Source organism: Pseudochaenichthys georgianus, chromosome 11, assembly GCF_902827115.2.
Source record: "Pseudochaenichthys georgianus chromosome 11, fPseGeo1.2, whole genome shotgun sequence".
Classification (NCBI taxonomy): Eukaryota; Metazoa; Chordata; class Actinopteri; order Perciformes; family Channichthyidae; genus Pseudochaenichthys; species Pseudochaenichthys georgianus.
Window position 1 is genome coordinate 6,842,740 of NC_047513.1, and position 14,580 is coordinate 6,857,319.

The 14,580-nt window shown below is 44.3% G+C and overlaps 1 protein-coding gene across 7 annotated transcripts in view; it reads right to left on the reverse strand.

The window, feature by feature from the left end:
* Positions 1 to 1,418: 1,418 nt before the first annotated feature.
* pleca (plectin a) overlaps positions 1,419 to 14,580 on the reverse strand; it is a 117,194-nt gene continuing 104,032 nt past the window's right edge. For all 7 annotated transcript variants that reach the window (XM_034093823.1, XM_071204790.1, XM_034093824.1 and 4 more), the window contains 3 exons: positions 10,033 to 13,380; positions 2,428 to 9,416; positions 1,419 to 2,327 (listed from right to left, as the gene is read on the reverse strand). In XM_034093823.1, coding sequence (XP_033949714.1) covers positions 3,213 to 9,416; positions 10,033 to 13,380 — 9,552 coding nt within the window. In that variant the 3' untranslated portion in view covers positions 1,419 to 2,327; positions 2,428 to 3,212. The remainder of the gene's footprint in view (positions 2,328 to 2,427; positions 9,417 to 10,032; positions 13,381 to 14,580) is intronic.

The following is a 14,580-nucleotide window of genomic DNA, read 5'->3' on the forward strand; positions in this document are numbered from 1 at the left end:
CACAGCAGCTTTTTGGCATGTTAAAACTATTATGTTCTGCCTCGCACATGAGAGTAACAGCTGGCGAAATTACAGCCTCGCCTACTGATTTTAATTTAACCATATATCGAGCCGGATTGTCGATTTCAAAGGTGTGCTCTAAAATGATATTTATAAATGACTATTATCATTGTTATAAGCAAGACAATAAATGGCAAAGATATGTAGAAAATAAACGTATTTCAGATACGTTCATAAGGAACGTAACCTGGGAGAAAACATGTTTCTAGAAGATATGTAGAAAATACACGTATTTGAGATACGTTCATAACAAACGTAACGTGGGAGTAAATACGTTTCTAGCTAAACGTAATTGAGAATGCAGTTTAGTTCTGTGGGAACGTAATTTTTAGGAGACAGGGTTGGTGAAGAGAACACCTCTCCAACGTGCCAGACGCCATCGAATGTGAGCATTTTCCCAATCAAGTCGGTTACGACGACGAACCGGAGTCAGGTCGAGACCCCGATGAGGACGACGAGCATGCAGATGAGCTTCCCTGAGACGGTTTCTGACAGTCTGTGCAGATATCTTTGGTTATGCAAACCCATTGTTGCAGCAGCTATCCGAGTGGCTGGTCTCAGACGATCTTGGAGGTGAACATGCTGGATGTGGAGGTTGTGAGGCCGGTTGGATGTACTGCCAAATGCTCTGAAACGCCTTTGGAGACGGCTTATGGTCGAGAAATGAACATTCAATTCACGGGCAACAGCTCTGGTGGACATTCCTGCTGTCAGCATGCCAATTGCATGCTCCCTCAAAACTTGGGACATCTGTGGCATTGTGCTGTGTGATAAAACTGAACATTTCAGAGTGGCCTTTTATTGTGACCAGCCTAAGGCACACCTGTGCAATAATCATGCTGTCTAATCAGCATCTTGATATGCCACACCTGTGAGGTGGGATGGATTATCTCGGCAAAGGAGAAGTGCTCACTATCACACATTCTTTCAGATTTGTGAACAATATTTGAGAGAAATGGTTATTTTGTGTATAAAGAAAATGTTTTAGATCTTTGAGTTCATCTCATGAGAAATGGGAGCAAAAACAAAAGTGTTGCATTTATATTTTTGTTCAGTGTACGTCCGTACTTTTACTAATATTACTACTTGTAATGGAGGATTTTTAAGTTTGAATAATGACCTTTACATGAGTGACATACTGTATCTAAATACTTCATTTGTTTACAGATATTCATTCTGATATTCTGCTGCCATATACAGAATGGCAAAATAAACTTTAAGGTAGCTTCTTTTTAGACAGCGAAATAATGCAAGGAAACTCAAGTATAGGTGTTGATTCTATTCATCTATCATCTGAAATAACCATACTATTACCCATTGTCATCAGATTTCATAGAAAATGAATAAACTTGAGAAAAAACCTTTAATGTCCATCTTTATTTACATAGCGTAAGGTGTTACAATAAAATTCTTTGTCACCATTTTATTATAAATACACCCTTTTCAACAAGGCTTGACAACCGTCATTAAAATACATCCTTCAAACCTTTTGAAACGTAATAAAACAAATGCATAAATGGATATAACTATTTTGTTTTTGCACCTTTTTAAATGTTAGTAAAATCATGCAAAGCAGAAATATAGCGTAAGAAAATAAAATGATATAGATCACGTGTGTTGCTTTACAAAGGAGATTTAAATCAAAACAAGTATATTGTGTGGAAAATACAAATACTGGGTCTGGTGGCGAAGCTTAAAGATCTTTCTCAAAGAAATGTTTATTTATGGCTTTTAGCAAGTGCACGAGATAATTATCAATGTACAGTACATATTTGACATCGTCTATGTAGGGAAACATTATTCAAATATTCTAAATCTTAGCTATTAAACATTCACACCACATATTTAAGCCCTGTGTGACGACTATATTTATGACGCTGAAAGAAACTGCAGTGGACTTGATTGTAAAAAGGCTTACCTGATAATACAGTAATCATTCCATTATGGGTACGTAGCATAGCTCTCTCAGACATGCATCAGCCAATGAAACCCTGCACCATGTTTACAGTACTCAACATCACATTCGAGAGGTTTAGAGTATTTCGCAGGCACTTACATGGTTCAGGCCTTTAAATGAGTTTGGATGCAAGTTTCAAAATGGTCAACAGTCAAATGAATCTGAGGATCGTCATATGAGCGAGTGTTTTCCTGTGATGTTGCATACGATCCTTGATGACAGTGCATTTCACAGTCCAAGTGGATGCCACAGGTCTCTGGAAGACATCTGAACAAGGAGCTAGGGACAAACCGAACGGTGAAGACAAAATCTGGAACAGAAAAACAACAACATTGAACAACAACGTTCTGGGCACTAAATATAACATACAAAGAAATCACACGAAAATCAGACAAGACAAAGAAACCTACCCTTTTAAAGTGCTCAGAAGGCAGGGACTTGTTTGTGTTGGTCTGGAGGTCGGGTGTGTCACGTCGGGAACTGTCGGATTGTGTTATAATAGGAGACGTGATTCTTCCATGTATGGTAGATCGCTCTTTGGAGGTTCATTTTGTAAGGTTAGGATGTTGCTGTTACTCCAGGTTATATGACAGGCAACTGGGAATGGAGTATATTGGAAGAGTATATGAGGCAGCAGCTTAGTCCAGAAAAAGATCTTGAAGCTTGGCATTCTTAAAGCAGACACTTCTAGTGTTTTTCATCTTGGGGAGAATCCTTATTCTGCTCTGCAGGGGGTCATTTATCTTTCTTTTACTAACATTTGTTTTTGCAGAAATATACACATGTACAATATATCTTTTAAAACCCAATAGGTTCTCCTTAACAGTCAGGCTAATGGTAATGAACAGTTTTAGTTATAGTGCACCAAGTACAATATCGTAAATAGAATCTTGTTTGTGGAACAGTAAATGCTTATGGTATTATAAACCAAAATAATATAATATGCACTTTTGAACAGCTGCTGCATATGCTGCTTACAGTACAGTCATTAGAAAGTCTGAGCATACACATATGTTAAAGTAAATGTGACAAATACAATAAAGACATATTTAACTTGTAGAAAATGAAATATTAAAAGTCATGTAACAACCACATGCAGAGCAGAATAATGGTAGTCTTTACTCTACTGAGAAGTATCTGGTGAGCAATGTGGCTTTATAGTGTATCCTTCCCTTGGAAATCAATCCTTTACCCATCAGTATCGGCGGCCATAGCTGGGCGAACTATAGGCAGTGGAAGAGAAAGTAGTTGTTGAACCTGTGGTATCAATGCTGCCTCTTCTGGAGCCTGACCTGGAGCCCGTTCTCGAGCCAGAACGTGACCCAGAGGCGGAGCCTGAGCCGCTGGCGCTATAAGGACTGTAAAGGCCTTTGCTGGATTGGGATGAGGCTTCAAGTAATCGCAGGCCTGTCCCTTCCTCTACCATGCTTCTTTCCATAGCATCCTTGTAGGAGATCTTAAGCTTGGTTTTAGGGCATGTAAGGTATTTTGAGTATGCGCTAACATCTCGTAACTTCTGTGCAGTGCGTGCATCTAAGGAGCCTTTCTTCACTGCCTCGTCTATGGACACTCTGCTAGTAGCATCTGGTTCAATTAGACCACCAGTGAGATATTGGACCTCAAGGAATCGCTGTCCGGCCTCATAGTACAGCCAGCCTTTCTTTAGAGCTTGGGCTGCGGACATTTTGGCTTTGGTTCTGGGATCCTCAAATCCATTGCACGCCTTCTGGGCTAGACTGATGCGGTCCACCATGACTTTATCCACAAGCCCTTTGTTCATTGCATCTGTAACGGTGAATTTCTCTCCGGTATTTGGGTCGATAATACCTCCCGTGCATGCCTGAGCCTCCAGGAGCCTTTGACCTGTTATATTGTCCACCAGGTTTCTGTGTATGGCCTCTGTGATGGATACCTTCTCCAGGGTTTCTGTGTCTAAGATTCCAGCCACGGGGCCAGTTTCTTCGGTAGGGTCGTTCCATGTGGTTGCTGGGACTTTTATAGAAGGTATTGGGCTCATGGGGTAAGAGGAAGAGGAGCCAAAGGAGGATGTACGTGATCTGCTGCCGCTCGTGTTTCCAGACAGCATGTCGGCAAACTCTGTGATGGACAGCGTTCCTGCACGGTATTGCTCCAGAGCTGACTTGTCAATCAGTCCTCTTGAGAGTGCGTCATCAATGTCATACTGCCGCCCAGACCTTCTGTCAATGATCATGGACTTCACAACTCCATCAGACGAGGTGATGGTAATTTCCTCCCACTCACACTCCTGCTCTGCGAGCTCCATATAGGTCTGGTGGTCAATGAGCCCTTTCTGGTATGCCTCATACACAGACATCTCTTTGCCCGTCTCTGGATCGACGATGACGACCCTACGCTTGCGGACAGAAGACTTGGATGATGTCTTTTTCTCGCGCTTCTTGTCTTTCAGGAGCAGAAGACTAAGGCCTGTTTCTGGGTCTGTCATACATCTCTCCATCAGCTGCAGGTAGGTGAGATTTTCCTCAGTGTTGGGATCAAAGAAGCCCTTGGTGTCATCAGAGGGGTCAGTGAGGATTTCATTCATTTCCTCATCAAAGAGGCCACGTTCATACGCTGCTTCGACTGGCAAGCGATGGCTCTCCTGTGGATCAATGATTCCACCGGTAGCAATCTGAGCCTCGAGCAGACGAATGCCATGGTCTTTCAGAATGAGGCCCTTTTTCATGGCCTGGAATAATGAGATGATCTTGCCAGAATAAGGGTCCTTATAGCCTGTGACTGCTCGTTCAGCGGAGAGGAGTTTATCTTTAAACTCTGGGCCGACAACACTCATCTGAACAGCTTCAGCGACATTTAGTTTCAGGTTCTTGATAGGATCAATAACGTATCCTGTGGCGGCTTGAGCCTCAAGGAGCTCAAAGGCAGTCCCTGGTCTGATCATGTTCTTTTTCATTGCCTGGTAGATAGACAGGCGGTCTTTGCTAGATTCTACATACACCCCAGCAATACAGCTGGTACCCTCCAGGTATTTCTTCACATCTCTGCTGACTTCCTCTACTGAAATAAGACCCTCCGTGAGTTCGTCGTATGTCTTTTGGGTGATTATCTGTGAACGAAGCAGCTGGAGTACAGTGATTTGCTTCCTGAGACCCTTGAAGAGGAGGTTTCTATCTGCCAGTGAAAGCAGTCGCAAATTACTTTCTTTATCAACTCTGCATCTTTTCAGTAGCTGGGCGTAGGACTGTTTTTCATCTGTTGTTGGATCAATGTAACCAAGCACATCTTCAGTCGGTTCAGATATTCTGTCAAGTGTCTCTTTGTTCATGTATCCACGCTGCATGGCAACATCGGTGGGGAGGCGGAAGTAGTATTCAGGATCAATGAATCCACCAGTGGCATTCTGGGCCTCCAAAACCCTCAAGGCATACTCCTCAGGAACAAGGTCTTTCTTCATTGCCTGGAAGAGAGAAATCACTTTCCCCGTGTATGGATCCTTGTAACCTGTAACTGCTCTTTCGGCAGAAAGAAGCTTGTCATGAAGTTCAGGGCCCACAAGCCCCTTGCGTACAGCTTCATCAACTGTAAGGAGTTCATCTTTTACTGGATCAATCATGAATCCTGTCGCTGCTTGGGCCTCGAGGAGATTCAAGGCAACTTCAGGCTTAATCTTTCCACTCTTCATAGCCTGGTAAATGCTGATCTTTGGTGGATTGACGGACAAGACTCCGGCAATACAACCAGTGCCAAAGAGGTATTGTTTGACTGATGGCATTTCCATTACCTCACGAATACTCATCTTTTCTTGTTTCAAGAGATTATACGTTTGCAAGTCAATAATTCGAGCACTGTATAGCTCCTCAATAGTTATTCTTCTTCTGATTACATCACATGACATGCCCTGCTCTGACTTCAGAGTCTCCCTCTGTTCAACAATTTCAATTATGATGATTAGCATTCTGTCCTTTGAGATTTGCCCAGAGCGATATTGCTCCATGAGGCGCAGTCGCTCTTCTTCCGGAAGCATATTTGAGTTCATTACTTCCCAAATGCTCATGGTCTTTCCTGCAAAACTCTTATGGGGGATCTCAATTTGAGTGTTGGCTAGATCGGTCTGGGCCTGCTCCTCTGTGTACTGATAAGATTTCTCAACAGGAGCAGGCGCTTCAACCTTTGACAGAGGCAGGTAGCACAGACCAGAGGTGGCATCTCGTGCGCATTTCTCCACCAACTGCTTGTAAGTAACACTTTCATTGGTGTTGGGATTAGTGAAGCCTTTAACATCACCGGAGGGTTCATTGAAGGACTTGGCCATTTGCTTACTGCAATAGCCACGTTGAATGGCCACATCATTGGGAACGCGATGGCTGCTCACTGGATCAATGATACCTCCTGTACTGAACTGAGCCTCCAGGAGAGGAATGGCATGCTCCCTCAGGACAAGCTCTTTCTTCATGGCTTGAAATAGAGAAATCTTACTGCCTGTGTACGGGTCTTTGTATCCAGTCACTGCTTTTTCAGCGGCGAGAAGTTTCTCATGAAGCTCTGGGCCAACAACTCCAACCTTCACAGCATCGTCCACTGAGTACTTTTCATTTTTGACCGGATCAGTTATGAAACCAGTTCCAGCCTGGGCCTCCAGTAGTGCGAGCCCAGTTTCTTGCTGCAAAACATTCTTCTTCATTGCTTGATATATGCTTAGCTTGTCATTTGAACCTTCCATGGTGATACCGTCAACACGGTCTGTGCCCTGCAAGTACTTCCGTACCTTATCAGTTTCACTTATTTCTTTGGGTGTCTTTTTACCCTGTTGGATTTGGTCAAATGTAGCCTCGTCGATGATGTTGGAATCAAGCAAGGAGGTAGCAGTGACTGGTGCTCTTAGGCCTTCAAAACAAGCCTCTTCCTTTGTTTTGTCTCCTTTTTCCTCAACCATTGTTATCACAGTCGTTAACAACGTTTCAATTGTAACGTACCCCGTTCTGTACTGGCGTATCAGCTCTAATCGTTGCACCTCAGTGATGTATTCAGAGTGTATTATCTCCCAAATTGTGACTTTTCGTCCTTTGAAAGGGCCATAGTCCAGTTCCATAGTCGAATGGGTCAAAGCCTCTTCTGTCTTAGCCTCTGTAATCTGTTTCTCTTCTTTTGGCTTAGCAGCTTTCTCTGAAAGATGAAGCAATGGGAGCCCAGTTTCTTTGTCTGTGACACATGTATTCATAAGCTGAGCATAGGTTGAATCCTCTTGCGAGTTAGGATCATAAAACACTTTTGTGTCTTCAGTGTTTTTGTTCAATGTCTTACCGGTTTCCTCGTCAAAATATCCGCGCTTGCAGGCAAGGTCATGAGGGATGCGATAGCTGTTAATAGGGTCAATAATTCCGCCTGTTGACAATTGTGCCTCAAGCAAACGCATGCCATGGTCTTTCTTTATGAGGCCTTTGTTCATGGCTTCAAACAGAGACACCTTCTTTCCTGTATATGGATCTTTGTAGCCACTGACGGCTCTCTCTGCAGACAGAAGACGCTCATGAAGCTCGGGGCCCACAAGACCCGACTTAACGGCTTCATCAACAGTCACCCGCTCGTTTTTGACGGGATCAATTACAAAACCAGTCGCTGCTTGAGCTTCAAGAAGGTTCGCCACCGTTTCTGGGGACAGTAATTCTTTCTTCATCGCTTGATAAAACGGCATTTTCTCCTTTGTTGGTTCATTCAAAAGTCCACCAATGCTGGGTGTTCCTTGAAGAGCCCTTTTCACAGGCTCCATCTCAGAGATCTCTTTCACTGTTGTGTTGCCGTTACTCAACTTGTTAAACAAGTCTTTGTTGATGATTTTAGACTCCAACAGCTCACTGGCAGACACTGGCGCCCTCAAACCCATGAACACATTTGTACTTTCCTTCTCCTTGTCTTCCACAACAGTGATGACAATTTTAAATATTTTCTCTACCGTGATCTTGCCTGTCTTGTACTGGCGAATCAAATCTCTTCTCTGCTCTTCGGTGAAATATTCAGAATTGATGACTTCCCAAATGGTGACAGTTTTGCCTTTGAACCTTCCAAAAGGCACGATGACGTTTGATGTGCTGAACACTTGTTTAGTCTCCAGGTCTGTGTATGTTCTCTCGCTCTGAGTGGCTTTCTCTGTTACTGGCAATATCAGCAGTCCCGTCTCTGCATCCTTTGTGCATTTCTCAAGCAGCTGTTTGTAGGTGAGTGGCTCCTGAGTGCTTGGGTCAATGAATAATTTACAATCATCACTCGGATCAGTGAGTTTCTTGTTCATGTCCGCATCGAACTGACCCTGCTTGTATGCAGTCTGTAGTTGCACTCTATGGCTATTGATCGGGTCAACGATGCCACCAGTTGCAAGCTGCACATCAAGGAATTTTGTGGCCGGCTCTTTTTCAATAAGGCCCTTCTTCATGGCCTCAAAGAGAGAGATTTTGGCTCCAGTATATGGATCTTTGAAGCCAGTGGCTGCTCGCTCGGCAGAGAGCATCCTGTCATGCAGCTCGGGGCCAATTAACTCGCCTTTAACGGCCTCATCCACAGAGAGAAGTTTATTTTTCACTGGATCGACAATGTACCCGGACGCAGCTTGAGCTTCCAGAAGCATTGTGGCAGTGTTCGGAGTGATCTTGTTCTCTTTCAAAGCCTGATAGACACTCATTCTCTCTTTGGATGGAGTCAAGATACCTCCCACACAGCTCTGACCCTGAAGGCAACATTTGACTTTATCGGTCTTTGCGAGGTCTTGCACTGAGACTTTGCCCTTTTTCAATTTGTCCAATTCCTTTTTGGTTAGGACGCCGATGTCATGAAGCCTTTCAGCAGGAACCTTCTCTCGTATTCCATCAAACGCAAACGGTGATTCTGCAACTTTCCTCGCTCCGTCCACTTCAACAGAGCCATTGAAGACTGTCTTTGTTGTTCCCACCGTGCTCATGGTAACTAACTGCTCTTCAGGGACCACATCAGTCTGCACTTCAATCGTTTTGGAGGCAACCTGTTTGGTTGCACTTAGTTTGGAGGCACCCTCAAGACACTGAAGTTTCTCCCTGAGCTTTTGGTTTTCTGCTCCCAGCTGTTTTTCTTGATCAAGCCTTTTCTTTTCAAGCACTTCCATTTCTGTCTGCTTGTTTTTCACGTCTGCCTCAGCCTCCTTTTGTTTTGTAACCGCCGCATCCATAATGGCCTGTAGTTTCCTTTTCTCCTCTTCCATTAGCTTTCTCTGACGTTCTTGTTCATCTCTGAGAGCTTCGGCCTTCTTCACTTCATCCTCAAACTGTTTCTGGAGTTTCTTTTTCTCATCTTCAACAGCCTTTTCTCTTTTCAACAACAGTTCTCTCTCTGTGATGAAGGACTGCTGGATCATGGCCTTCTGTTGCTCGATTTGTTCTTTTTGGGTGTTCGCCATCTATTTGGAAAGAAGAAGAAACAAATCAGTTATTTGTCAAAACAAAAAGCAAATAACAATAATTGCATGTAACGAAGCCATATTTAAAGTAATAGTTCAACATTTTTGAAATAAGCATTAGATTGAAAGATCCCTTTCGGGTGTCTGCATGCTATCTGAAGTAACAGTTAGCGGTTGCTTAGCATCGAGGCTGAACATATTCCTAGCCTGGCTCTGTCCAAAGTAAGAAACTGTGATAACAACATCCGATATCTTGCTATCTTTCAACGTGTCAGAGCCAGGATTGTTGTCTCCCCGTTATGCTAAGCTAACGTCTCCTCACAGTAGTTTCATAATTAGCGTACAGATATGAGAGATATCATGTCTCCATCTAACCCGCTGCAAGAAAGGGAATAAAAGTATTTCCCAAAAAGTTCTTCAATGTTTTCCCTCGTGACCATTTTAACTCTGTCGTCTCGTGTTTTCAATGACATTCATATCAATTGCTGGATGTTACTTTAAGTCTCTGAAATGTTACATATGCTTCCACACATACCGTAGTTAGTGTGTTTGATATGACTGTGCATTTGTAAGGGGTGTGTCTATTGACTATCTGTTTTATTTCATGAAGAAATACCTCGTTCGCTTTGTTCTGTAGCGCCTCCGCCTCTCTTTTCAGTTTCTCCCTCTCTTTCTCAAGGTCAGCGATGGCTCCCTTCAAGCCATCAGCCTCTCTGGTGCTCTGCAGCCTCTGTGTCTCCAACTTCTGCACGACTGTTTCTGTGCTTTGCTTTTCCGTGTCTCTAAGGCGCGCTTTGGCTTCATCCGCTTGTTTCTTGAATTTCTTAGCCTCGTTTTCAGCCTCTGACTGAGCGTCACTGAGCTCTTTCACCTTCAATTTCAGTGTCTCCGCCTCTGCCGAGACCTCAAGCTGCCTCTTCCGTTCAGCCTCCAGCGACTTGTGGAAGCCCTCCGTCTCCTTGTCAAGGCGCTGCTGGATCTGCTGTTTGTCCTCCAATAGTCTTTTAGCCTTCTCCTGGGCCTGATCCTTCTGCTTTTGGAGCTCCTGCGCCTCCGCTTTCAGTTTGGTTGCCTCTTGGATCGCCTGCATTTTCTCCTTAAGCATTTTTTCTGCGAGTGCCCGTTGTTCAGCCAAGTTGGACTCGGCAATCTGCCTCTGTCTGGCTGTTTCCTCAGCTTCCACACTTAGCCTGGCAGCCTCTTCGGCCAGGCTCTTCATCTTCCCCGCTTCCTCCGCGAGTACTTTCTGTGTCTTATCTTTGTCTTTCTTCATGAGGCTTCGATTTTGTTCCTCAATCTTGAGCTTAAGTTTAAGAAGCTCGTCCATCTGGATCCTAACTTTGGCCAGTTCCTCCTCCACCTGTGACTTCTGCTTGACGGCATCACTCACTTCCCCCTTGACTCGCTGAAGCTCCTCGTCCAGCAGAGCTTTCTGCTTATCGGTCTCATCCAGTCTGAGTTTAACCGCTGTTAGTTCCTTCTCAACCTGAGACTTCAGCTTAAGAGCTTGTTCCGCTTCTTTTTTGTGCTTGGCCATTTCTGCATCGGCCAGCTTTTTCTGCTTCAGAGCTTCTGCCTCAGCGGCTGCTCGCTTGCATGCCTCCTCCTCGGCTGCTTTCTTCAGTCTTTCTGCATCTCTTTGAGCTGTGGCCTGTTTCGCCGCTTCCTGCTCTGCACAGTTCTTCTGCTTCTCGGCCTCTGCAGCTTTTTGTCGGAGCAAGGCAGCCTCTTTCTCTGCTTTCTCTTTAGCTTTCTCGGCTGCTTTGGCAAGTCGCTGAGCATTCTCAAACTCCTCTTTCATCTTGTGCTGAGCGAGGCTGTCTTCCTGGTTCTTGCTGAGGACCTCTTGGGCCTTTCGCTCTGCCGAACTGCATTTCTGCGCCGCCTCCTTGGCCACAATAACCTGCTTCTCTGCCTCCTTTTCAGCCTTTTCTTTTTGTTTGTTTGCTTCGTCAGCTTTTTTCTTGAGGCGTGCAACTTCCCCCTGGGCGACTTTGCATTGTCGAGCCGCCTCTTCCTCCGCTGCGGTGATCCTCTTCACCTTCTCCTCAGATTCCTTCCTCTTCCTCTCTTCCTCTGCGGCAAGCTTTTTCAGTTTCTCGGCCTCTGCTTCCGCTTGGACTTTGCTCTTCTGTGTCTCCTCGGCAATAACTTTCAGCTTCTTTAGCTCATTCTCCAAATCAGACTTCCCTTTGGATGCTTTCTCAAACTTGATCCTGATGATGTGAATTTCCTCTTCAACAATCTTCTTTTGCCTCAGAGTTTCCTCCACGATAGTTTTCTGCCTCCCCAGCTCAGAATCAGAGGAGCTCTTCAGGTGAATGATCTTCTCTTGTATGTCGTGTTTATGCTGAGCGGCTTGATCCTCCAGCAGCTTCCTCTGGTACGCTTCGTCCTCCGCTTTTCTTTTCAGCCGTTCGTTTTCTGCTTCTTTAGCTTTCAGAGCGATCTCCGCCTCAGTCCGCAGGCGAGTCGCCTCGTTAATGGCCGCCAGCTTTTCTTTGAGGATGTGCTCGGCCTCCGCTCTCTGCCGGGCCGCCTCTTCCTCAGCGGTCTGCCTCTGCTTCTTCGCCTCTTCAGCGACGGATCTCAGTCTGGTCGCTTCATCAGCAAGCTGTTTCATTTTCAAAGCTTCAGACTCAAGAAGCTGCTTACTCTTTTCCGTGTTGGACGTCGTCTTCTTTTCAGTTTCAGTTTTCATCTTCAGAAGAGAGTCCATCTCACTTCGGACTTTAGCCAGCTCTTCTTCCAGTAGTTTCCTCTGCCTCTCGGCGGCACTCACCTCCTTCTTCAGACGCTGGAGCTCATCATCCAACAGACCCCTCTGTTGTTCGGCGTGGTCGAAGTCAGCCTTCAGTCGGATGCACTCCTGTTCTGCGGAGAGCTTTTGCTGGGCTACTTGTTCTGCAAATATCCTTTGTTTCTCCAACTCTTTCTCGGCATTATCCTTCTGCTTCAAAGCAGCATCTTCAGCTTTAGCCCTTTTCTTGGCGTCCCGCTCTGCTTCCACTTTCTGCCTCTCTGCCTCCTCTTGAGTCTTGCTCTTCTTTTGGGCCTCCTCTTCGGCCTGCAGCCTCAAGCGGAGAGCCTCATTGGCTTTCTGTCTCCATGTTTCAAGCTCCTTCTCTGCCTGCTCCCTGGCTTTCTTAGCTTCCTCTTGTTGGTTCCTGAGCTGTTCAGCTTCCTCCTGCAGCTGGAGGACCGTGCCTTGCTCTTTCTTTAGGGATTCCTCCAGTTTGGTTGCCTTCACGTTGAATGACATGGAATGGGTTTGCAGCTGTGTCGCAGCACTCTTTTGTGCCACTTCCTCGACTACCTTGATCTGCCTCAGTTTCTCCTCCTCAGCCTGTTTCATGCGTCTCTCTGCCTCCTCGGCTTGCATTTTGAATTTCTCCAGGTCGTCCAACGCCTTCTGCTTCTGCTTGGCGGCCTCTTTTTCTGCCTCAGATTTACGTTTCAGCTCGTCTTCTGCATTTTTCTTTTTCTGAGTTTCTTCGACCACCTGCTTGCGGAGCCTTTCTGCGTCCTCCTGAGCAGCTTTCCTGAGCTTCTCCGCCTCAGCTGCCTTGTCTCGGAGCTGCTGTAGCTCCGACTCAGCAGTTGTCTTCTGTTTTATTGTCATCTCTAGCTGGATGCGAATTGTGTGGATCTCCTCCTCGATCTTGGTATGACTGACCAGCGCATGCTCAAGCTGCTGACTCTTGGACTTGATCTCCTGCTCTGACAGACTCTTCAGATGATGCAGCTCGTGCTGTATGTTTTGCTTCTGTTGCTCAGCGTCCACGGCAACATCTTGCCTCTTGCTGGCTTCTTCTTTCATCTTCAACTTCAGCTCCTGGGCTTCTTGTTCTGCTTTAATCACAGACTTAGCTTGAGCTTCAGCTAACTGTTTCTGTTGATCTAACTCGGCTTGTATCTCTGCCATCTTTTTCCTGTCCTCTTCTTTTAGTTTTTCAGAAGCTTTCTGTATTAGCAGAAGCAAAAAGGGAGCAAAGGAAATTGAGAAAATGTTAGGTGTTAGACTTCAAAATGACATTTCAATATTAATAAAACATTTAGGTACATGAATATATTAAAGTTACATTTTTTTAAATACTGTATTAGGAAATGATTGTCAGGTTATTTTAATGTGTGGCACACAGAACGACACTTGACTTTACAGCACAGCACTTCACTTTGCTTTCATGCAGTTGAGGTATTTCAATTTATTTTTTGTTTAATATAAGCTACAATAAAACCTGGCAATATTTATATATACAGTGTTGTAAAGACTTTTTTTGAGCAATATATAATTAGGTGAATGTAGTCGTAATGATTTCATACTCAGTACAAGTTTTGTTAAAATGTGCGTAATGTTTTGCTGCTATAAAATGTTTAATATTTGGGTTTCTAAAGGAACATTCTTGTATAATTCAGTCACTATTTGATACTTAGGGTTATACATGTAGTTGTCCTTACATTCTTAAATTAACCAGTTGAGCCCTGACCCTGAGCCTGTTTTTCAGGCCCCAGGCTCGAAAATGACATTCCCAGAACAATTGACTATATCTTCACTTCTAAAAGAGGTAAATTAATAATCTTTTTTCTCAAAGCAACGATAAACCTGTGAGAAAAGTCAGAATCAATAGAGAATTTTTTTATTTTAAAGTGGACCTATTATGCTATATTAGAAAAACATATTGTAGGGCCATACCTATACAAAACATGTCTGTGAAGTTTTTTGCTTAAAATACCAAACAGATCACCCATTGTAGCCATGCCTCATACTGCTCAAACCCCTCTTTTGCTGCCCTGTTAGAGAAACACGGATTTTTGATCCTTAGCTTGAAAAAAATAAATAAAAAGAGGTGGCGGAGCTAATGCCTGATCAGAATTCTACCGGAGATCAAGTTCAATTCTGCTGTGATAAAACGCCATCCTGTTCTAAACCATACCAAGGATTATTTTTGAAACAGTATGGAGCTCAAATGCTTTTTCTCTAGCGGGTTTATCACAAGGTGAGTTCCTTTTTTTATTTCCTGCTTTTTAAAACACATGTGCCCTCCAGTACAGGTTAGCTCTGAGTGTTAGCGAGGCTTGCTAATGTAAACAAAGACGAGATTACGTCCAAAACACGCCAGGCATTGTTTCTGATAGCAACTTGCTGTGGGTCTGCCGCCGATTT